Genomic DNA, 22,449 nt, shown 5'->3' on the forward strand with positions numbered 1-22,449 from the left:
GGGAGCAGGAAACGGCTGCTAGTTAAATTCACATTACCAGGGTATTTAAATATTTGACTTGTCCCTGTTGCATATACAAATTTCAGTCTGATGCCTTAGGCGTACAAATCATTTCCTCTGTCCCCAGCTCCAGCAAATACACAAATCATATAAATCTGTGCTCTACAAAATGTACTTTAAAAGGAACATTAAGCCGGCAGATGCAACGCAATGTCACTGCATAAAGAACGACATCCAAAACAAACATAAAATAACCTGGTAAATAAAGTGCAGAATATCTGGACGTGATTTCATTGTAGATTTGTATTATTTTTTTTAAAATGTTTGCAGAGTTGTTCGTTTTTTTTCGATTTTTCCATTCTTTTAATGATTTCCAGTGCCTAATATTTATCACCAGGAGTTAAAATAAACAGTTCTCAATTTGTTAAATTATTAATTCATAGTTTTTTTTATTTTTATGTTAAAAAAAACAACTTACAAAGAAATATAAAATAAAATTCAAAGTACAAAAATATTTTTTCTAACATAATCAAATAAATCTATTAAAATAAATTTTCTATACAAAAGTGTGTAAAAAAAAATTAAATACAAGGTATGAAGTGACAAAGGGGTCTTTACAAATTTTGATTGTTTTTATATTACAAACTGTGTCAAACAAAAAAACAAAGTTCCCTTTCCTTTTCCATCAGAGACGAAGCCTTTTAAAATAAGGTGGCCAGTTCCACTCCCAGCATCCCTGGCAAACAGCTAATTTTGAAGGGAGAAGCCAAAGGCAGGTTGGGTATTCTTGTAGCTACCGCTGCCAAAAGAATGTGGTGTTAAATGGCAGCTATTCAAATGAATGGATGTCAAAGTAACACAGAGACAGCTGGCTTTCACCAGGAGATCCGCTCTCTGTTCTGACTCAAAGATGTCCTCTATGAGAAAACGTGAGGCCTGTGTTGTCTAAATGGCTCCAGACTTAGAGATGAGGTTGTCCAGATATTCTTACATTTCCAATTACATAATCCCAGTAAATTCACAAATTATACTTTCTACAAGTCAATCATGAATTACAATAGGTGCTACTGCTACATTGGCTTAGAGTTAGAATGGACTGCTACACTTTCCCTACGCACCAACTGCTTCTTCCCAGGGAACCTTTTCCCTACGCACCAACTGCTTCTTCCCAGGGAACCTTTTCCCTACGCACCAACTGCTTCTTCCCAGGGAACCTTTTCCCTACGCACCAACTGCTTCTTCCCAGGGAACCTTTTCCCTACGCACCAACTGCTTCTTCCAAGGGAACCTTTTCCCTACGCACCAACTGCTTCTTCCCGGGAACCTTTTCCCTACGCACTAACTGCTTCTTCCCGGGAACCTTTTCCCTACACACTAACCGCTTCTTCCCAGGGAACCTTTCCCTACACACTAACCGCTTCTTCCCAGGGAACCTTTCCCTACACACTAACCGCTTCTTCCCAGGGAACCTTTCCCTACACACTAACCGCTTCTTCCCAGGGAACCTTTCCCTACACACTAACCGCTTCTTCCCAGGGAACCTTTCCCTGCACACTAACCGCTTCTTCCCAGGGAACCTTTCCCTACACACTAACCGCTTCTTCCCAGGGAACCTTTCCCTACACACTAACCGCTTCTTCCCAGGGAACCTTTCCCTACACACTAACCGCTTCTTCCCAGGGAACCTTTCTCTACACACTAACCGCTTCGACTGTTTAGCACTGCGTTTGGAAGTAAATCATACATTTTTTTAAATAATCCTGCTCAACCTCTTTAAACGAAAAGGAATTAATTGTGTAAAGGAGTAGTTGAGTATTAGCACTACCATTTACAACACATGCTAAACTAATCCGTTTCCACAGAGTACTGGTATTAGTTTACTTTCATGGGTGAATGTGGAAGTTTTCCACAGATATTACAAATCATATTCCAAAGAGTTGCTGCAAAGTTCCTACAGTAACTGCACCATTATTAAACCCCAAACTTTACCAACTATTATATTTATTTCCAATCCACTCTCCTAACCCCTTGAAACATCATGGTCTCACCCCCATATCACCGTACAATACCCAGACTTATTACCACCACTAGGATAATCTCCTCGAGCATTCCTACCACTTAGAGAAATGTCAGACTACATTAGCTACTTTAGAAAATGTTACCTTTTCTGACAGACAATAAATGTCACGTGAAATCCTAAAATATCAGTCTAATCCCGCCTGTAAAATGGTATTTATAAGATGCCGGTTGATGGCAATTCCTTTTAGATATACAATTGTAGCTAAGGGCTGTTCATTTTTAATTTTACAGAAGACAAAAAGCCATGGTTATTTTTTTACCTAAGCAGGTGATGGTTAAAAGTTGAAGGGAGCGGTGCGCTCCTGAGTGACAGTCTGGACCAGAGGCATAGTCGCTTCACTAGCCCAAACTGCACAATCCCCGAATCTGAATGCCTCTAAAGCATCAGAGGAGCACAGGGGCACTGAAGTTGGCCGGATGTAGATCAGCGCTTACAAGCTCTATGGGAAAGAGCTTTTACGAGCTGTGCTCCTTAGCCTAGCAGACCGGCCACTGCTGATAAACTCGGAAAAAGCAATGAGCAGCAAACAAAATTAAAAAATCTACCCACTATTGAGAACAGAGAGGATTTTTAATAAGCCGAAATGTTGCTTGATTTTACAAGTACTTTGCAATTTTAACTATTAATTGTACTATGTAAATGGCAATTGGCCATTAGTTGCAAAGTTGGAGGATGTTGGGAAACAGTTAAAAGAGAACAGGTCAGCAGCATTTTACTAAGTAAGATACCTCAGGTGAAGAGATCCATTTTGTAGATTTTCTTTAACCTTTCTTTGAAGTTTCCTTGTATTCATATCTTTATACATCAGGGTGGGTAGCATCTTCAGATTTGTTCCGTCCTCTCCGCTGTGTCTGGGTGTCTCTTCTTCATTTTAAATTTTGCTCCGGCGGGCGGCGCTTGAGTAGATTGAGCTCTTGGAAGTCTTCAGGAAAATGGCGGCTGCACATGCATAGATTGCTCAGTGCCACCGGCGCCATTTGCCTGAAGATATCAAAGAGCTCAATCTGGCAAGCGCTGCCTGCGGTTGGATGGCACCGGTGCAAAATTTTAAATAAATAAGGAGGAAGAAGAGACACCCAGACACAGCGGAGGGTAGGGAACAAAGTTGAAGGCCCTACCCTCCATCCTGCCCACAAGCCTGCGCCAATGCTCAAAGATATGAATACAAGGAAACTTCAAACAAGGAGTAAAGAAAATCTACAGAACGGATTTCTTCACCTGAGGTATCACTTTAATCAGTATGACAGCACCAATATGGCCATGTCTGTGCATTACTTAGTAAAATGCTGCTGACAGTTTCCCTTTAACAGGAGATTAACATTCTACAATTAGGAAAGCATTGTACATGACATGCTTATTGTGAGTCGTGCTGGATTGTTACTGAGTCTACCTGGATACACTTTACAAGGCTTCTGTAGTTGAAAGCATCTGCAGCTCAAAAGATGTAATTTGTAAAATAAATTACCAGGATTTATAAGTGCAATCGCACAGAAAAGGTTTCTTGTTCCCCTCGATCAGCTGAAAAGGACTTGACATTTATGGTTTCTAACACCAGTGAAATAATGTATTTTAATATGGAGATAAAACTGTTTCACACTAGTAAATAGGATGTTAAAGAAAACAAAAATCTAATGAAGGAGGTCTCCTCCAGAAATAGAGAAATAAGCCCAAATACTGTAGGTTTGTGTTTGTTTTTAAATCAAGACCCTCATTTATATCTCTTATGTTTAGGATATCATGGCTATCTTCTAACCATCCCTCCACCAACTTGAAGATTGTCCTTTGGCTTTAAGACAATGGGATTGCTGGATCTGTATAACTGGTGTGATATCGGTCTCTTTTTCTTCTTTCCTGATGAGGTTTTCACAGTCTCCTTTGGTGGTGGCGGCATGGGAATAGGTTTCCATGGAACGGGGTTATAAAACCCTGGAGCGGGATAGGAACTGCCATCATAATAACCTAAAGCAAATAAATAAGAATTAATTATTCAAGAACTTCTTTGGTGGACTGAACAATAAAAATTGTGCAATGCTTTATTTTACCTGTGGAGGCGCTGCTTGGAAATTAAATACTGAACTCAACACTGTTGTTCTCTGGGGACTTTGGGATACCCACCCTGTCGCTAGGCTGAGCTTCATAGGAGACCATGATGTTCCTATATATTGTAATACTATGGTATTGCAGTATATAGTATAAGCAATCGTACTATCTACATACGTACATACACACAATGCTGCTTTTCTGTTGCTGGACTACCCACTAAAAATTCAATAAAAACCAATTCACATGTCATACGGACCGCAAAACGGTATTGAAAAAAAGTCAGCTCAGCGCACAAAAGAACAACCCCTCGAATAGCCCTAGGGACAGAAAAATTTAAAAGTTGTGGGTCTCAGATATGGCAACACAAATATTTTATTAGTTATTAACATTAAATGAAAATAAAATATATAAAAAAAAAAACACAACTGTACAAGTTTGGTATTGCTGTAATCGTACTGACAGAGAAAATGTTGCCAGATCATTTTTACTGCACAATGAACAGTGTAAAAACAAAGTCCAAAAAAAATAAACTTTCCACAAAGAGCACTTTATTTCCCGTTTTTTCAGTACATTCTATGGTAAAATGCATGGTGACCATTCAAAACTACAATTCATCCTGCAAAAAATCAAGCCCTCGCTCAACGGCTATATCAAAGGAAAAAAATAAAAGGTTACGGATCTTGGAACAAGGGCAGGAAACAAGCGAAAGCGCAAAATTGAAAACTTAAAGAGGTTGTCCACTGATTTAGCAATGAAGACCTATTCTTAGGATAGGTCATCAACGTCTGATCGGTGGGGGTCCAACACCCACTACCCCCACCGATCAGCTGCTATCGCCGGCAGGAGGTACTCACTTGCAAAAAGGGCCGGCTTTCGATAGTGGCTCAGGTTTGGTACTACACATCCTATTCAAATCAATAGGAGACAGATGTGTAGTACCCTGTGGAGGCCACTATCAGAAGATGGCCCGCTCCGCAAGCGAGTACCTCCGGCCGGCGATAGCAGCTGATCGGTGGGGGTACTGGGTGTCGGACCCCGACCGAACAGACATTGATGACCTATCCTAAGAATAGGTCATCAATGCTAAAGTAGTGGGGTTTAAAGGACTCTTCAGCTGAGCACCTCAGGTTTGGTGCTGCCCTGTGCTGCGCTCCTGATTCACGCAGGCTTGTAAAAAATTACTGACAACTAGTTTCTAAGGAGTTAGTGAAGTATTGCCACCTAGTTTTCGGTTCAAGATGGGTAAACTAGGGAGGTCAGAGATGGAAAAAATGTGTACAGCATGAATGTGCAAACAACCATGTGTAATCCCCATCTGTCCTCTCTTCTTACACATAAGCTATTGTTTGGCCAGGAATCATTGGTAAGCCTCATCCATATGATTTATTTACATTGTCTCTCTGTCTTTCAACGAATTATGAAGGTTATCTATCTGCCATCCACGAGTGTGAGTGTGACAAATATACACGTCGTAGCAAGAGCCAAGCCCAGACGAGTGCACGGAGCGCGCACAGAGCGCGCGTAGCGGCCCCTGACTATCGGCCGTCCTGCAGGGCCGGGGCCTAGACAGCGGCTGACAGCAGGAATGTGTGAAGAGCACAATGTCAGGACGTCTCACCCACGAGGACGCGGCACCAAACACTTCACAGCAAAACTGACTAAGCTCTGGCATATGTTATGCACAGGGCTGGGGGGGTGTTTGAGACGCCAATGGAAACTGTCAGCACTTTATGAGCTTCCAACAAAGGTATGAAAAGCATGCCTGGCCTGTCTCCACTCCAGAAAGGCAGTAAATGTATTTACCATGCATAAAACACTACAGCTTGCAAAACTTTAAATGGAAAAAATCATTGTACATTTGTTTTTATGCTTGTAAAAAAAAGGAAATAAGATATTAAAAGAAAACTGTATATACATACATTCACTGCATCAACAAAATGACAATACTAATTATATGTTGTCCTGCTCCTCATTATATAAAGGTTGTTTTACTTGGAAAGATAAATGGGTAAAATAAGAACCAAATCAGCAATAAAAGAGGGCAACGTGTGTGATAATTGTAAGCTTCTTGTGATGGTTAGGTAGGAAAAACCTTATGAAATGCATAATATGGCCAAAAATCACGTACTTATTACAAGCTCTCCCCATACATCTACCAGGCTCCTTTTTTAGGGAATCTAAAAGAATCCTTTCACAATTTATCTGGAACAAGAAAAAAACCAGAATTTCACAACAGGTGCTTATTTTATCCCATCAAAATGAAGGCATTGACTTCCCATCCCCATTACACCATCAACAGCCATACACTTGCAAAGAATAGTTGATTGGGTGAGGTGCCCGGAAAATAAGCTGTGGGTTCAAATAGAGGAGGAAAATGTCTCCTTTCCTCTAAGACAAATTATATTCTCCAAACCAGAAAAGTCTCTTAATCTTCAATCATCAAACCCTTTCACTCCAGTCACACAAAAAATTTGGTCATTAAAACACATTAGAGAAGTATGTGCCCCCTTCCCCTCACCGCTGATGCCAATCAGGGATCTTTTCCAATGTGACACAACAGAACTAAACGAAACAATACCCCAAGCAATAAGAAAGTCTGATGTCATGTTACAAACCCTAATGGACACGGGGCTGATACCCTCGGCTCAAGAAATAAGTGAAAAACTGAATATCGAGAATCTTAACCCCCTTCTGTACCACCATTTTTTACTACAATACAAACATATCATGCTAAAAGAGGATATTAACAAACAAATTATGTGGTTTGAGACACTACTAGCCCAAGTTAAACCACAAAAAAAGATCGTAGCTACCTCCTACAAATAGATAACCTCCCTAAATATACCAAATAAACACTCCTTTATTATGAAATGGGAAAAAGATATAAGTAAAACTTTTTCTGAGATAGAAACCAAAAAAATTCTTCTTGCCCCCAAACTTTCTTCTAAATGTGTTAAGATTGCAAGAAAGTGGTTACAAAATCCTCACTAGACGGCACATGACGCCGATCAAACTTAACAAATTTGATAATTCATATGACCACAGATGTTGGAGATGCCTCTGGGAACCAGGCACGTATTTTCATCTTTGGTAGTCCTGTAACATTATCCAAAAATACTGGACAAATGTCTTCAAGGTTATCTCGCAGGTCCTTAAGACTGACTTACCTGTTCTGCCGGAGATATGTCTGCTCCATCTGTTTCCAGATGACCTCTCCAGAAAAGAAATCTCTCTACTAAGACACCTTTTGGCCTCTGCTAGACTGTTAATACCCACAATGTGGAAATCAAGCCATCCGCCTACGTTGGACCAGTGGAAATAGAAGGTGGAGCAGATATATAGACTAGAAGAATTGACAGCCTGGGAAAATAAGAAACACTCTCTTTACGGAGATATGGTCCCCATGGCGCCGTTTCTTTCTATAATACTTTTTACCAAAGATGTAATTGTTACTTCCCTCCTTTAACCAGAAACAAGGTCTGAATAGTAATTTCCAATTATAAGAAAGTTAATCCTCTAGGAAATAATAACGCCTGATCTAAGCTCATGTATGGATTCAAAAGATAACTCACTGACTAACCCATTTCTAAATATCTAAAAATTTAACCCACCCAACATAAACCCGAAAACCTAATAATTCTGTTCCAAGTTGTAGTCCCCTTTTTTTCTTCTCTACTCCCCCTCCCCTCAAAACGTCTTCTCATTCTTGTTGCTTCCTTTGATACATCTAATTATATATCATTATAAATGAATAACAATCAATTATTAAAAATGTCTGTTAGGTACATCTGCACTATAACCTGAATACCTATAGATGATGTTTCATTATTGCAATGATAATGTTTTGTTGTACCTTTTACCTTTGGAAAAAGTTAATAAAAAGATTTTTAAAAGAAAAAAGTGAGCTTCTTGTGACTACGATTGGTTGTAAGATCTCTCACTTTTTCTTCTGTGTCCAGCACTAACCATAGATCCCTCTTCATACAATCAGATATAAGAAAGACCAGATACATTTCATTAACGAGCAACAAGATCAGCCACCGTTTACTCGCTGCACGTTCTACATGTGGACAATTATTGGGAACCTTCGCTTATCTAAAGATCTTTCACATACTAAAACCACATGTAAACGTCCCTTAAAGGTGTTGTCCCTTTTCAGAAAGTCCTGATACCTGCAAGCAGCTCCGAGGGGGCGTTCTGTCCACATAGAAAGCTGAGCTCACTGATTGGCTGCAGAGCTGACATCAATATCGCTCACCGGGAGCAACGGCAGAGACTCAGCAGTGGACCTGCTTCTTCGATGTTTTGTAACAAACCACCTGGGGACCGAGATCTTCTGAAAGAGGACAACTCCTTTCAGAGATCATCTGCATGTAGAGGCAAAGCCAGAGCCATCAGAATGACCAGATCATCCGGCAGGTGAAGATTAGTCGGATTGTTTCTATAAAACAGGACTATTTGGACTCAGCTCTTCATCAAACCTCCTAACGCGCTTTACATAAAAAGACAATTATTCATCAGCTGAATGGGTTAGACGAAAATATGCCATCATTCAATGATCGCTGGAACTCGGTGAACTGGGACCCTTCCTGATCCTGAAGTAGACACCACAGCCTTTTCAGTATTTTCTGCCACTATGGTGTTCACAGCTGACGGCCATGCAAGGAACTGCAGAACATCCAAAGTCAAGTGAATGAGGTTGCGGTGTAGTTCCCGGAGCTGATGCCCCTTCTGTTCAAGGATCGGGGATGGATCTAGCAACCTGGCTTCCAAAATAGCAAAGGGATGGCATGTCCATATTAAAGCAGATATGCATTTTTCACATCCGGTGCCCACTGATATGCAGCTTCTCAACTCTAGTCATCGAGTTCCTATAACATGGAACGCTTTAAAGGATTATTCCCAACATTAAAGTCATCACCTGTTTACAAGATAGATGAGAACATGCAAATCATTGGAGGTCCGACCACTGATCCCAAAAACTGGGCTCTGAATTGCTCCGTCAATATACAGTGGTGGCTGAGCCGCAATATTCATGCTCTATGGGATTGCAAAAAACTCCAAGCACTGTTCTTACCATGTCGTTGCAGAGAATGGATGCAGCAGTGGCAGCCATGTGTGGCCTCCGCCCTATCCCGACTACAGACATCAGACCTAAGGTGCCATATTGTAGGTCCCGTCTGGTACACACCTGTTAATTTCCCATTGACATAGCCATAGCTGTTCAGCGTCGGACGTGGTTTGTTTTTTGCCTGTTCCAACCATTCCTTGAACATCCGCTCTGCCTTCTCCTTCTTCTCTTTTTGCTCAGCAAAACGATTGTCTTCTTCATCCTACACAGAAACAAATCAGATACCAATTCCAGCTTTCCCCTGTCCCTTCTCCATAAGATCTGCTGAATAAAGAGATGTAACAAAGCAGACGACACGGTCTAGACCTCTCATCTAGAGCGCCGGATCCAGTGAGTGGCACCAGGTAAGGCCTGTGATGGACGCTTCCCAGCTAGAGAGGTGTATTCTCTGCAATCTGCAGTCAGCTCTGTTTCCAATCATTGCACAGTTCATTAAAAACACATAGGCCGCTCTGCAACCTCCCCAAGGCCTTATACCTCCATGCAGCTTCTTATTTGCCCTGTTACAAATGCTCCATAAATGTCTTCATGGAACTTATTAATATCCTCTCCATTTCCAGGAGGGATTCTAATTCATTGCTACAGGAAAGCGCTGCACCCGCAAAATGGTTAAAAGTAAAAAAAATAAAAATAAAAGAATGGATCTTCCGGAAGGGCTACTGCAATCACCACAATGAAAATTACATTTTCATTAGAGCTGAAGGCTCTTTTCTCATGAGACAGCACTACCTGCTCAGCAACAAATTCATTTACATGTGAAAAAAAAGAAAAGATGACTAGCGATAATTATTTCCATGTATGTGAAATAACATTCTGGACACAACATTACATGAGTGCGCGATGTTCCTGTACAGTGTGTCCATGAAATATAACCAGGGCTGTGGAGTCTGCGTCCATTTTGGTGGTTGGTTTAAAATGGACCAACTCGGACTCCTAAAATATATAATGAATTTGTGCAGCAGTACAGTGCAGGATGTGCTGTAAATGTTTTCATAAGAATTTGGGAAAGTTATGAAATGTCCTATAAATGTCTGTTCTGTTCCTGATCTAGTTGAGATGAATCTGTGCTGCACTTTATGTACACGCTCAGTAATGACCAGGGCTGAGGAGTCAGAGTCGGGGGTCATGGATATGGAGGAGTCGGTGGTTTGGCTTATCATCTCCACAGCCCTGAATAGAGCAGTGCCCCCTAATAATTACAGAGGCACAGCTTGTGTAGCTTTCACAAAAGTGATTATAAAAGGTACCATCCCACGTAACGCTGACGCATAAGGCCGGAAACCAGACAAGTAAGTAGAAATCCTCTTCAAAATGCAAGAACCACACAATAGGTCATAAGTATGAGATCGGTGGGGGTCTCACATCCGGCACCCCCAATGATCAGCTTTAAAGTTATCTGGCACCCCAATTTTTGAAGTTGGCCATTGAGCATCACATGATACAGACCTTTTGCCTCCTCTTCCTCTCCTGCGCCTCTTCTTTTTTCTTCTTCAGCCATTCTTGGTATCTCTCTTTACTCTTCTCTTCTATTTCATGTCTCTGCCGTTCTTCCAACTCTTTCTCCTGCGTCTCTTTGTGAAGTTTTCGTTCCTTCTCTTTCCTTTCCTGAATGGATAAGGAAAACATCATTACTTCCATTGTAGATCTGACAGCTTTCTACTCCAAATATAAAAGCTCATCTCCGTTTTTCAGGAATGTTTAAATATATCCTAACGCTAAAAACAGGCGGAAATGATGTGACATGTGAGCTGTCACATGTAAAGCTGGGACTCGACATATAGAGAACATGAAACTCCAGGAATCGGCAAAGCAGGATTCTCTCCCGAGATCATGTGTTTCTATCTACCTACTACATAAAGTAATGTGATGTGGAAATCCTACTCAAAGGGGTTGTCAGATCAATGAATGTGTCCTCCACTGCCATCAGCTGACCGCAATGGGTCCTTCTATCTGCAAAATGGCCAAAGATTCTCCCTGCAGGGAATGTGTAATAATACACAAGTCATTCAGATGACCGGACACCTTGTAAAAAAGAGACCTGTCAGAAATTCACACACCCCCAAATTATTAATATGACTATGCATGCATTTAAAAAATAAGCAAGTTGATCCCCAAAGCAATGATTCAGTAGCAAAAAATGGGTAGAAATACTGTATAGAAGTGTCTGGAAGTGCACTGGGGTGTGATGATGCACTTACAGCTCCATAGGGAATACAGCATGAGGCTGAGGAGCTGGAAGTGCATGGGCACACACCAATATATCTACAGAAATATACAGAAAATCAAAACGTGATAGCTCGCTGTCAGAGCATCACTTTGGGGTCATAAAGAGATTAACTTGCTAATCTTTTAAAGGACTGCACAGTCAAATCAATGGTTTGAAGGTGTAGAAGTTTCTGTCAGGCTCTTTACTACTAGGACGTCTCGAGTCCACCAGAATGGGAGCTGCTCCCCTAGATAGGACTCCCTTTATAAGGCAGATCATTAAGTCAAAGTAGCAGAAACCTCCCCCAACCCCCCACCATGATGACAATATGTACAGGTGTTGTCTTCATGTAAAGTCCCCCTTAAAAGGGCTTTTCTATTAACACAATCCTAAGTAATGGAACAGTAGATATGCTTCTAATGTTGTGGGCTCACAGAAATATTAGTGTCATAGATACAGGGAGGCGGGGGGGGAAGAATGGCTACAGAAAACCCAAACAATAAAAAGGACTGCTATGGGGCCCGTGAGACGGGGGCCCGGTGTCAGTGCCTGCACTGGGCCCCCCTATGGCCGGCCTGCGCTGGCCCCTGCCCTACATTCCAATGTATCTGCAATGATGGAGGAGGGAGCTTCATGTGACGCTCCCTCTCCCATCATTCCCCCTCTGCATCTTTTTTTGGGGGGTGGGGCCCAATTAGAAATCATGGGGACCCATAGCAGAAGTTCTATGTATGCCTCCGAAAGGATTCCCTTCTGATTCCCGGCTTAGAACACTTTTTCTGCATATTGTGTTTTTGGTGACATTTTGGAGGGTTTAGTTTTAATGCCTAGTGACTATGTATTGGAAGGGGGTCCCTTTTACTGCTTGTTTTTCTGTAAGTTGATGCTCTTAATGTTGCAGATGAATAATAATTCTTGGACCACTGCCATATTATTCAGGGGCCTGGTGGGGAATAAAACCCAAGAACTATAACCATCCATCAAAATTCGTCAACGATTCAGTTTTTTATGAAATGACACTTTATTGTAGTATCCATACAGGCCAAAACGGGTTGTCTGAAATTGCCTCAGAAATAGTGGACGATTTATACTATTACAGGTCAGCCTCAATTACATCAATTAATCTTCGCTGTAGTACCAGACTTGACCCATGATTAAGAGTGGTGCTGTCTATGGAAACAACTGAACATTATTTCTAATCCCAAACTGTCCCCTTAAACAACCCAGTCAGAAGAAAGACTACAAAAGTAGATTCTTACACATTGGCCTGCTGATGGGTCTGGTAACAACTCTGATTGACAGATAAAATCACCCTATGTTTATGGGGCAACATCCCCTGGGGACAACCCGCCCCCACCAGTAATTCCTCTGATTAAAGCTACATAATCATATTTTTTTTTCCTATTTTGATACGTTTGATATGAAGACTATCTACTAATGCTATAAGAACTATTAGAATCTATCGATGGATTACATTCATGTCACAGCACGTATAATGATATTCATTGCTTGACCCCGTTATTACTCACAGCCATGTACCACGAACTAAACACAGAAAAAAATATTAAAATTAGAATGTTTTTCCTAAACCCAGCAAAGGGAAATTCGGTTTTCCTTTGCACAATTCGAGTTGCAAAGGGCACATCTCTGATTGTCTTTGGATGCCCTGCGTGTACTTTACGCTTCCCTCTCGCCCTCCAGACGGAAAAAGTGAACAAAAATACTTTTTTTTTCCTTTTCTAAGAAATTCATTCAGGTCCCTTCATTTAGAGCCGTGGCATGTCTCTGTGTAATCCCTCGCTTCCTTTTTTATTTGTTCTGCTTCTTTACATTCGGTGGAGCCAGAGCTATTTCATGACATTGACTGAAGCTTGGGATTTGCTAATTATACCCTTAGCGAAAGGCCCCACCAGCTTCTTGGAGCCACATTAACTAATAGTTGCACTAGCAGGCTGGCTGTTTGCCAGCGGAGATAATTGCATCTCCTTTTATTGTCACACAGCTACGCGAGTCTCCCGGCCTCTTCATACCTCATCTTCTGCTATGTGGAAACACCTGGTACACTTTATAAGCAATCTGAATATATATAAAACAATCTTTCACATGCTTTACAAAAATTTATAGCCAGCACAGTTTCCAAGATGGCTTTTTAGATAAATCACCATAATCCTTTAATCATAGGGTTTTAAAACAATGCCCAACAATTACTCATGCAGTCGGATCTGGTAAATGATCCCACACGTTAAGACTCTAGGCTTCTAGATTTCAGTTCATGGAGGGAAGGCAATAACGGGAGGACGGCTGGTATTTTTTAATTTTGTACTTCAACTAATTAGGAATTTAGGTTTCTCTAAAAATATTCAATCATGAGATTGGGTTAAATTTAATGTGCTGGAATGTATTGGGCCAACCGTTCTCATGAAGACCAGTAGACCATGGATACTTACCACTCAAAACGAGAAAAGAATCGGTCCACACGTGTAAACATGGCCATACATGCTCATCCACCCAACAGCCATTACAAATACTTGGGTGTGTTGAATTATTTTCCTCTTATCACAGCTGCCACCAGGACACTACCATAAACATTAGATGGTTGGCCAGTTCCACCATCACGAAGCTTGGATCAGCCAATGTATACAAGAGCTTTAAAACAGTACCCTAGATGAAAGGCGGGTGAAACCCCCAATGTGGGTGTGATTTGCTAACTATCTCTTGTACATTGAGGTATCTATTCCTGACTCTTCCCTATCAGTGGAAAAAAAGTAGTGGCCCTGCTTAACTTCAGGCAGAGGTGTAGGACCGCTGCCTATTCCCCTCTTAATGAGAGCTCATTTATGTTTGGCCAAGCAGAGCATGCGTGTGTGCGGGGGGAGTCAGAGAGAAGAACATCAGTGGGCCAACGAGAGTTCAGCATATGGGCATCTTAACCCATACAGTTACGTTTATTGGATGCATAGCCCTTATTTTTAGATCCATTAGGAGAAAAACATAATATTCTGCGAAAAGGGAACATTAGGTGAGATCTAGGATGCACCTTCAAAGTGATCTCTAGCTCTTGAAATGTAGATCAGGACAAAAAGGTTTAGACCCACTTGGAGAAAACCATATAACAAAGAGAAGGGAACACATTTTAAATGGGGAATCTAGCAGATTTGTGGGTGAATAATTACATTGAGGAGAACATAGATGTTACCAGAAGATGGAATATGGTGTTCTACAATGAAGGAGACATATCTGTAACTGGCTGCAAGAAGCCCATAGACCTCCATGTCCACCAATACCAAATAAATAACGAGCGAACCATTTGAAAGCCAACAAATATCATATGTCACGTTCGCCCAAAAAGCTTCCAAGACTAACAAAAACTGTTTCTGGATCTCGTCAGAACTAGATCTATGTATTTAACAGAACAAACGTTACTTGGGACGTACTGTCTTAAAACCCACTCAGAAGCACCAATGCTGGCCAAACCCATGACTGTCACCAGGATCAACTACAATATGTATATGGGGACCTTCTGCCTCTCCTCTGCTGGATGTCCGGAGACACGGGGATTGGGCAGCTTCAAGGTTACAGAGTAAGCAGAATAGACAAACAAAAAAATATTGTTATGAAGCAATAAACCAAAAGTAAAGCTGCAACAGCGTATAGCCTCGAGAGCTACCAATGTATACATTTACCAAATCCATGGGCTCCCATTCCCCCGATAGAAGCCTACAGTAGCCTCCCTCCAGCTGGCATATGTCAGTATACCTTTATTCTGCTGATAGACAGACAGCCGGTTAAAAAAAAACAACACATAACTCATCAACACCGAGTTAACCTCTGACTCTGACATACACTGTGAGCACAGTGTGAATGCTTTCTAAAAAGGATTCTGTCAGCACAAAACAACTGATCAAAACAAGCGCTGGGTGCACCTTCCCACCTACTTGTCTGCCATCTATCTCTGCTCTTATAATGCTAGTGGTGCCATTTAAGAAAGTGGAGGAAGAGATAGATAGAAAGCAAGTTGTTGGGAAAATGCGCAGGACTGTGCGGAGCCATGTCAGGGGTGCCTTTTGTGTTTGTGCTTGGTTTGAACAGTCATTTTGTGCTGACATATTCCCTTCTTAACGTTGATAGCAGGGATGGATTTTAGAGTCCGTCTCCTTGATCGGATGTAGAATACGCATTTTTTCTCCAGATTCACCTTTTACAACATTTACGGACCGAGTCGTCAAACAACGTGACGTTCTAAGAAAATCACTGTAATCTGCGGTGCGTGCAGAATACAGGCTCTCGGTCATATATAGCATGTCCATTGTGGTTACGCGTCCACAGAAATCACGGCACTCAGCAGAATATGACAGCACATGAAGCTAGTCAAGCGATGGGCAGATATTTACCAGCCCGATTCTATAGCCGCATGGCTGCATCCTGAAAAAAACAGACAAATTCCTTTCAGACAGGTCATTAGTAGAGCGGAGACGTGTGGTGTTTGCTGGGCTGTTTCTTCTATGCAATGCCTCATTGTTCTCCTTTGATATATCCATGTATACTTGTAGGAGGCACACTGTGTACATTATATGGGGTGAACATGGACTTTTCATTTCTCTCACAATGCTCGAGCCAGCAGCAAGTTGTTGCACGCCGCCCATAACATGGAGTGCAATCATATATCCATGGACGGATAGAGCAGCGTCGGTCCTGTTCAAAGATCTGGTTTATTTCCTCCTACAAAGCCAGATAACATCAAAGAACAAGGACTTGTATACTTTAAGGATTTACGTTCTCACTTCTGCATGTAGTTCCTTTTGTTATGGAAGTTAGTCAACCATTATAATAATAATTATAAGAATAAATAGGAAAACATGTGATCAAAGAGGAATTGGGTAAAGCTGGAGAAACATCAGGAACCAGGAAGCCAATGTGCCGACATGAATTACTGCTGGCGGCTCAAATTATAGTATTCCGATAGAGGACCATGTTCTGTAATATAACCCGAAGGCTTCTGGATCTAGGTTATGAAAAGACTGGCAGTCAGGTCTACGGATTGCCCTGCAATTCAGTATTGTCCCTCAGAGGTATCACCCTTATGCAACCAGGGTCAGAAGGCCATATACAGACTGGAGAGTCTGGACTCACTCAAACCTAGGGCCGCATAAACAAGGTTACACATGTGCCCCGGATATCCCGGGCTCCACTCCCTTCTCCTGGGTCCGCTGCCCTCTGTTGAGCTCCACATTGGGTTTTGCAGGTTGCCCGGCGTGGATCAATGACATCATCTCCCTAGACCTATTTAAGGCACGCTGACACACATCTGTGTCTTGGGGTTAAGACTCCTAGTCCTATGTTTGCGGTGATCCACCATCCGTAATGTTTGTGTTTGGTGTATGCGCTTGAATTCATCCCTGCTGGGTTCCACTTCATCAGTCCTGCTGATTCTGAGATTCCTGGTGAGCCATTATGGTTCTCACTGGTGACTTCCTGCACCAACACCTAGGGTCCGTGTGTCCATCATGAAATATGGCTGTCTAAACCTGCCCTAACTTTGCTTAAAGTTGTTGTCCACTTTATCATTAACAAATTATTTGGGACATAATTTGTGGCACTTACTATAGGGCTGGGACTACACAGCACATTTGGCCTCAACACCTGTCTCGCGCAGTGCTGCTGCTACATCAATACATGTGAATGGGGTCGTATTGCCACCCTTAGTGCACTGCAACAAGCAAGCAGTCCAACCTCGTCAGATTTTGTATCACCTTGCATGATGTAGCAGCGACACGGAGTGAACCTTGGTCAAGTGAGGGGTGTCACCACGAATGTTGACATGTAGCCCTATATAGACATGTCCCCAACACATTTGTACAAATAAAGATAAAGTGTCCGACTCTTAACGAGGACTGGTCACAGGAGAACATCTTCAGTATGGAAGAGCAAGCCACCACAAGAAGTATGGTCATCAATCTATCTGCAGACCTTGTGTAACAGGTATACAAAAGATTCGCTCTATACATGAGAACTGATAGGGGGCATTCACTTGGTAAAAAGCAGCAGCATAACCCAATAAAGTACCAATTCCTTAAATGGCCCTGAGAGGACAAATGATCAGGCATGTGGATATCCACCATGTCCAATCCCTCTTTCCCAGACATTGCTGCCCGGGAGAGTCAGAACACCCATCAATAATAGATGTCAGCATCATGTGCACCCAGCCATGTTTATGGGGCGAGTGGTCCATGCAGATGCTACAGCGTATATTGCCATATGTATAGTTCTTGGCAATCAATGGCATGTTTTAAGAGAACCTGTCAGACCCATATAGGCATTGGTGGGCACACTGACGTTAGATCTGTGACTGGAGTAATTATTCTGCAGTATAGAAGTACTTACATCTTTCCCTGGCAGCGAGGTGCGAGTGCTGACAGCCATGATAGGCTTCTCCATCACTGCGCATCCAGAGAAACCTGTCAATCGGCTGAAGCGCAGGGTATGGGACAGGGGGCATGTATACCATGAATACAGCAGACTTACATACACCTAGCAGTGTACAAAAAGGAAAGAAATGCAAAGCTCTCCCCAACTAGAGCACATTATCAAAAATGGCAGACCAGTGAAAACTGTGCAATTGGCACTACTATATGCAAACCAGAGATTGTGGCATAAGGGATTGGCAGGATCCCTTTAAATACAGTCTGTCTAAGCATCAGTAAAGAATATAAAATGGATTTGTCAGACTCAGCAGCTTAGCGCTTAATGAATGGGCAGAAGGTAATGTTACATGTCCTCTACAGGGGCACGGGGTCAAAAATCTGGAGCCACAATAAGCTGATCACTGGTGGGCTACATATAATAAGGGGCTGCACACAACAACCCCCAGTACCACCTGTGCAAGACATTATCAACGGCCTGATGTCACATAGGAAGTGATACCGACTGGAGGAGGCTTCTCACTAAGGCAACGTCTGCCCTGGCTCGGCTAATAATTCAGATCAGGTTGAGAGGTTCGCTCACGGGTCGGACAGTGACTTACAGGTTGGCCTCCTCCAATAGGTGACACTTGTAAAATACTTCTCATTCATTTTAAATAGAGAGCAACGCTTGTCTGCCAGGACATCATATATTCTCAAAATACAGAAAACACTATTTTAAAGTGATCTTATCCAAGTTTTGCGATGAACCACAGAAAAGAAAATCAAGTCCATCAATCTACTCAAATGACGAGACCGAAGCTTTATCCGATTTAGGACTAATATGAGAAGACTGAGCCCACTGGGAAAAGCATGAAGGATGGATACCGTCATAAACTCATGATCATTGAGAGCCCTGAAGACCCAAGCAGAGGACTTGGCAATCTGTAGACATCACGCAGAGACACGAGCTGTCACAGTCCAAAACCCAAAAGACCCAACATTAGGATTAAGAAGGGTAATATTTTAGGAGGCTGAAGCTAAATTTATGGCTTTTCACTTCAGATCAGCAGATCTGGCAAGATCCAGGAGCTGCTTTACAAGTCATTGTAGTACTGTCCGGCATCATGTACAGCATTGTATAAGTTGATGACTATTTTGAGCCTCCATCTGGCACAGACATCCACACTATTGTTTCCACAAGCACATGATAGGTTGGGCAGTCACACCTTCACATACCAATGCCCTGTCTGAACACGCACTGCGCCGCTCTCCACATAGTAGAGGAACGGTGTCCTACACTTGTGTACTCTACGGTGTGACAGGTCTCAGTGTACAGGACTGGGGATGCACACGGACATCAGCACAGCCTGTGCACATGCTGCGACACGCACCGGTCTCTGCTGCAGAGCAGACCATCACGTCATGCTTCCTGCAACAAAATACATACATCACACTAATATCAGAAAATAAGGTAGGACAACAGGGTCTATAACCAGTGGTGCGCTCACCAACCCAGGCCCAAAACAGCGCTTGAAATGCACTTGCACAGATGTAGTAACAATGGGTGCTCACATCACATTTTAATTTATTATCAAAGGTTTGTGACAAGCTTACATGGTGTAATGCAATTTTATCAAATAGAAAAGCAGGATTTATTCCGACCGTTATAAACACAGAAAATGTCGTATGCCTAATTAATACTCCATACATTATTTTCAGACCATTAACTTATAAAGTATATAGCTTTTGTACTTCTAGCATATAAAATACTTTTAACATTTCTGTGTAGTAGATATTTCTGAATCAGTCTCCTTCTCCCTCTGGCAGCTGACAATAGATCCCCACCGTTCTTTCCCTGCAGATAGGGTCTAGAGTAATGATGATACATATCATGTCACATCCACAGTACACACTCCCATAGGAACCAGTGAAAGTAGAATAAAATACAACTTTGGCTAAGTGGGACTGTGTGTAATGTACATCAGTTCTCAGGAAGTAGAGCTTTACAATCCTAGCAGCGGAGACAGAAAATCCCTATGCAGAGACATGGCTGTAGGGAGAGTGACTGTGCATGTCGGTCCATTGGCACTCTGCTCAGTAGGTGAAAGTGCACAATGGTGCACATTTTGAACACCAGTTGGCCCCCTATTCAGGGAGATTAAAAAAAAAAAAGAATGGTTCAAAACCAAAGGCCTATAGTTAAAGGGAACAGGTCATGTCCGATAACACTATTAACCGGCATATATGGGTAAATTTGCAGGTTAATATTGTTATGATCGTGCCTGGCCGCTATATTGAATGCGATACGCTCGGAAGAAAATTATCTTTGTTTCTCCCAGGTGCCGCCAACTTTAAATCATTTAGTCGTGCCTGTAGTAATTAGTCACCACTCACAGCACAGAGCGGCGTCCGTTACCACACCCGGGCACTAACACACACTGGCTCCTCACTGACGTACTGTGAGCCGGCTGTCAGTCAGTGTCAAGCTATGTGCGCATGATGCGTATTTGAAGCAGAAATTTTCTGTGTGTTTCTGCTTCACCTTGGCAGGGAAAACACATGCGTTTTTAGATGCGTTTTTTTATGCGCATCGTTTTTGTATATCAATGAATGATTTTTGAAGCTAAATAAAGTTATTTGGTGGGACATTGCTTAAACTTTGGATTACCATCAGAACTAGGGTGATTATATTGGTTCAGTTGAATGATTAAAGAATGTATGCACCTATAAAAGATACCACTTCAAAAAGTGAGATCAATCCCAAATTTGATAATAAACCCAAAAACATAAAATTCCCAAATCTATATAACTCAATAATAATAAATCTTCATTATTGAGAGCAAGCAGGAATTCAGAAAAACTGTGGGGTCAGTTTTATGAAAAAATATTAAATTTTATTCAATATAACATAGATATACAGCACAAAAGATAATGTGAAAAGGTTTGAAATGAGAAGATACTGCGACAACACTATGGAGAGGATGATGGAATATCTACCATAGTGAAAGAAATCGAAAGACACACTGGGTCCCCAATCATATAAGCATGGTATCCTAGTAGTTATTTCGGACCAAGGAATACACTGGAATATTATTATTAGTAGTATTTATGTCCCCAATCAGGAAATAAGTGCAGCCCGGTCCTGTCCTGTCCTGTCCTGTCCTATCTCTAATATGTCTCAATTAATGCATAAGGGAATTTAAAAGGGAAAGGAATTACCTTGTGTCATGATGGTAGATGGAGCAGAGTGCGCTTGGGACCCATGCAATAGCCTCGATGCGCGTTTCACCTTCCGGCTTCGTCAGGAGGCGTGGCAAATAATTAAAAGTGGTTGCTACATAAATAAATGAGTCTAAACGGCCAGCAAATCGGCACGCGGATCCATGTAAGTCTAATATTCATATCATTGATATTAAGTTGATTAAGGAACAAGTCAAGCTGTGACGTGGAGCCCTGCCAAATGAACAATATGTCGTCGATATATCGCGACCATGAGATCACAGGCTCATGATGCTCATGGCCAGATGTACCAAAGACCGTATCCCTCTCCCACAGCCCCAGGAAAAGGTTGGCATAAGAGGGGGCACAAGATGCCCCCATTGCCGTTCTCTGGAGCTGTATAAATATCACTTGAAATATGGTTTTCTATAGTTATATGGTACTGGGACATGCATTTTATAAATATATGCATGGGACCTATACATTTGCTGATATATAAGTGTGATTAAATAACAAATTATTCCATATATTCTATTTTTATATCTATATTGATGACTGATGTTATATGACCATATATTGTAATAATGTTGTGCATTGGTAATGTGATCGTTTATCATGTAAAATGATGATGTGGTTCATTTGGTGAGGATTTGATCTGTTTGGTATATCTTATTGCCCATCACCTTAATTAATTTCGATGGACAATTCCATATTGATAACGGTACTGTTACTTATAGCACAGGGCTGTGTGAAGACCATTTTCACATTTTTTACATAACATGGATATGGAGAGGTTAAGTAAAGATGGGAGTAGATGGGATCTCCTCCCTCCCTTACGATGTATGATGACTGGCATGGTGCGAGCGCATAGACAGTTTATCCTAATGTATTTACCCTGATTCCGCTTCACTTCTCCCCATATAGCGCAGAAGCGCCTCGTGCATGCGCTGCTCGCGCCTTGTGGCGTCACTGGCCGGGCGGGTTTCCGGGGTGACGGGGAGGACACACGTCCTCCTTCCCGTCATTCCCTGCGGATGCCGGCTGGCCGCGCCAGGGGCGGAGCAACATGACAATCCGCGCGCCGATTCGATGGCCGTTTAGACTCATTCATTTACATAGCACCCACTTTTAATTATTTGCCACACCTCCTGACGAAGCCGGAAGGTGAAACGTGCATCGAGGCTATTGCATGGGTTCCAAGCGCACTCTGCTCCAGCTACCATCATGACACAAGGTAATTCCTTTCCCTTTTAAATTCCCTTAGTCATTAATTGAGACATATTAGAGATAGGACAGGACAGGACCGGGATGCACTTATTTCCTGCTAGATTGGGAACAAAAATCCTACTAATAATAATATTCCAGTGTA

The 22,449-nt window shown here is 42.0% G+C and overlaps 1 protein-coding gene across 2 annotated transcripts in view; it reads right to left on the reverse strand.

Annotated features, from left to right (window-relative positions):
• Positions 1-420: 420 nt before the first annotated feature.
• The window catches only part of CCDC34 (coiled-coil domain containing 34), a 42,966-nt gene continuing 20,937 nt past the window's right edge, over positions 421-22,449 (reverse strand). For both annotated transcript variants that reach the window (XM_073658062.1, XM_073658063.1), the window contains exons 5-7: positions 10,701-10,859; positions 9,315-9,456; positions 421-4,039 (exon numbers count right to left, since the gene is read on the reverse strand). In XM_073658062.1, the coding sequence (XP_073514163.1) occupies positions 3,822-4,039; positions 9,315-9,456; positions 10,701-10,859 (519 nt within the window). In that variant the 3' untranslated portion in view covers positions 421-3,821. The remainder of the gene's footprint in view (positions 4,040-9,314; positions 9,457-10,700; positions 10,860-22,449) is intronic.

The sequence above is a fragment of the Phyllobates terribilis genome, unplaced genomic scaffold (assembly GCF_046119375.1).
Source record: "Phyllobates terribilis strain yellow unplaced genomic scaffold, ASM4611937v1 Scaffold_13__5_contigs__length_258822181, whole genome shotgun sequence".
Classification (NCBI taxonomy): Eukaryota; Metazoa; Chordata; class Amphibia; order Anura; family Dendrobatidae; genus Phyllobates; species Phyllobates terribilis.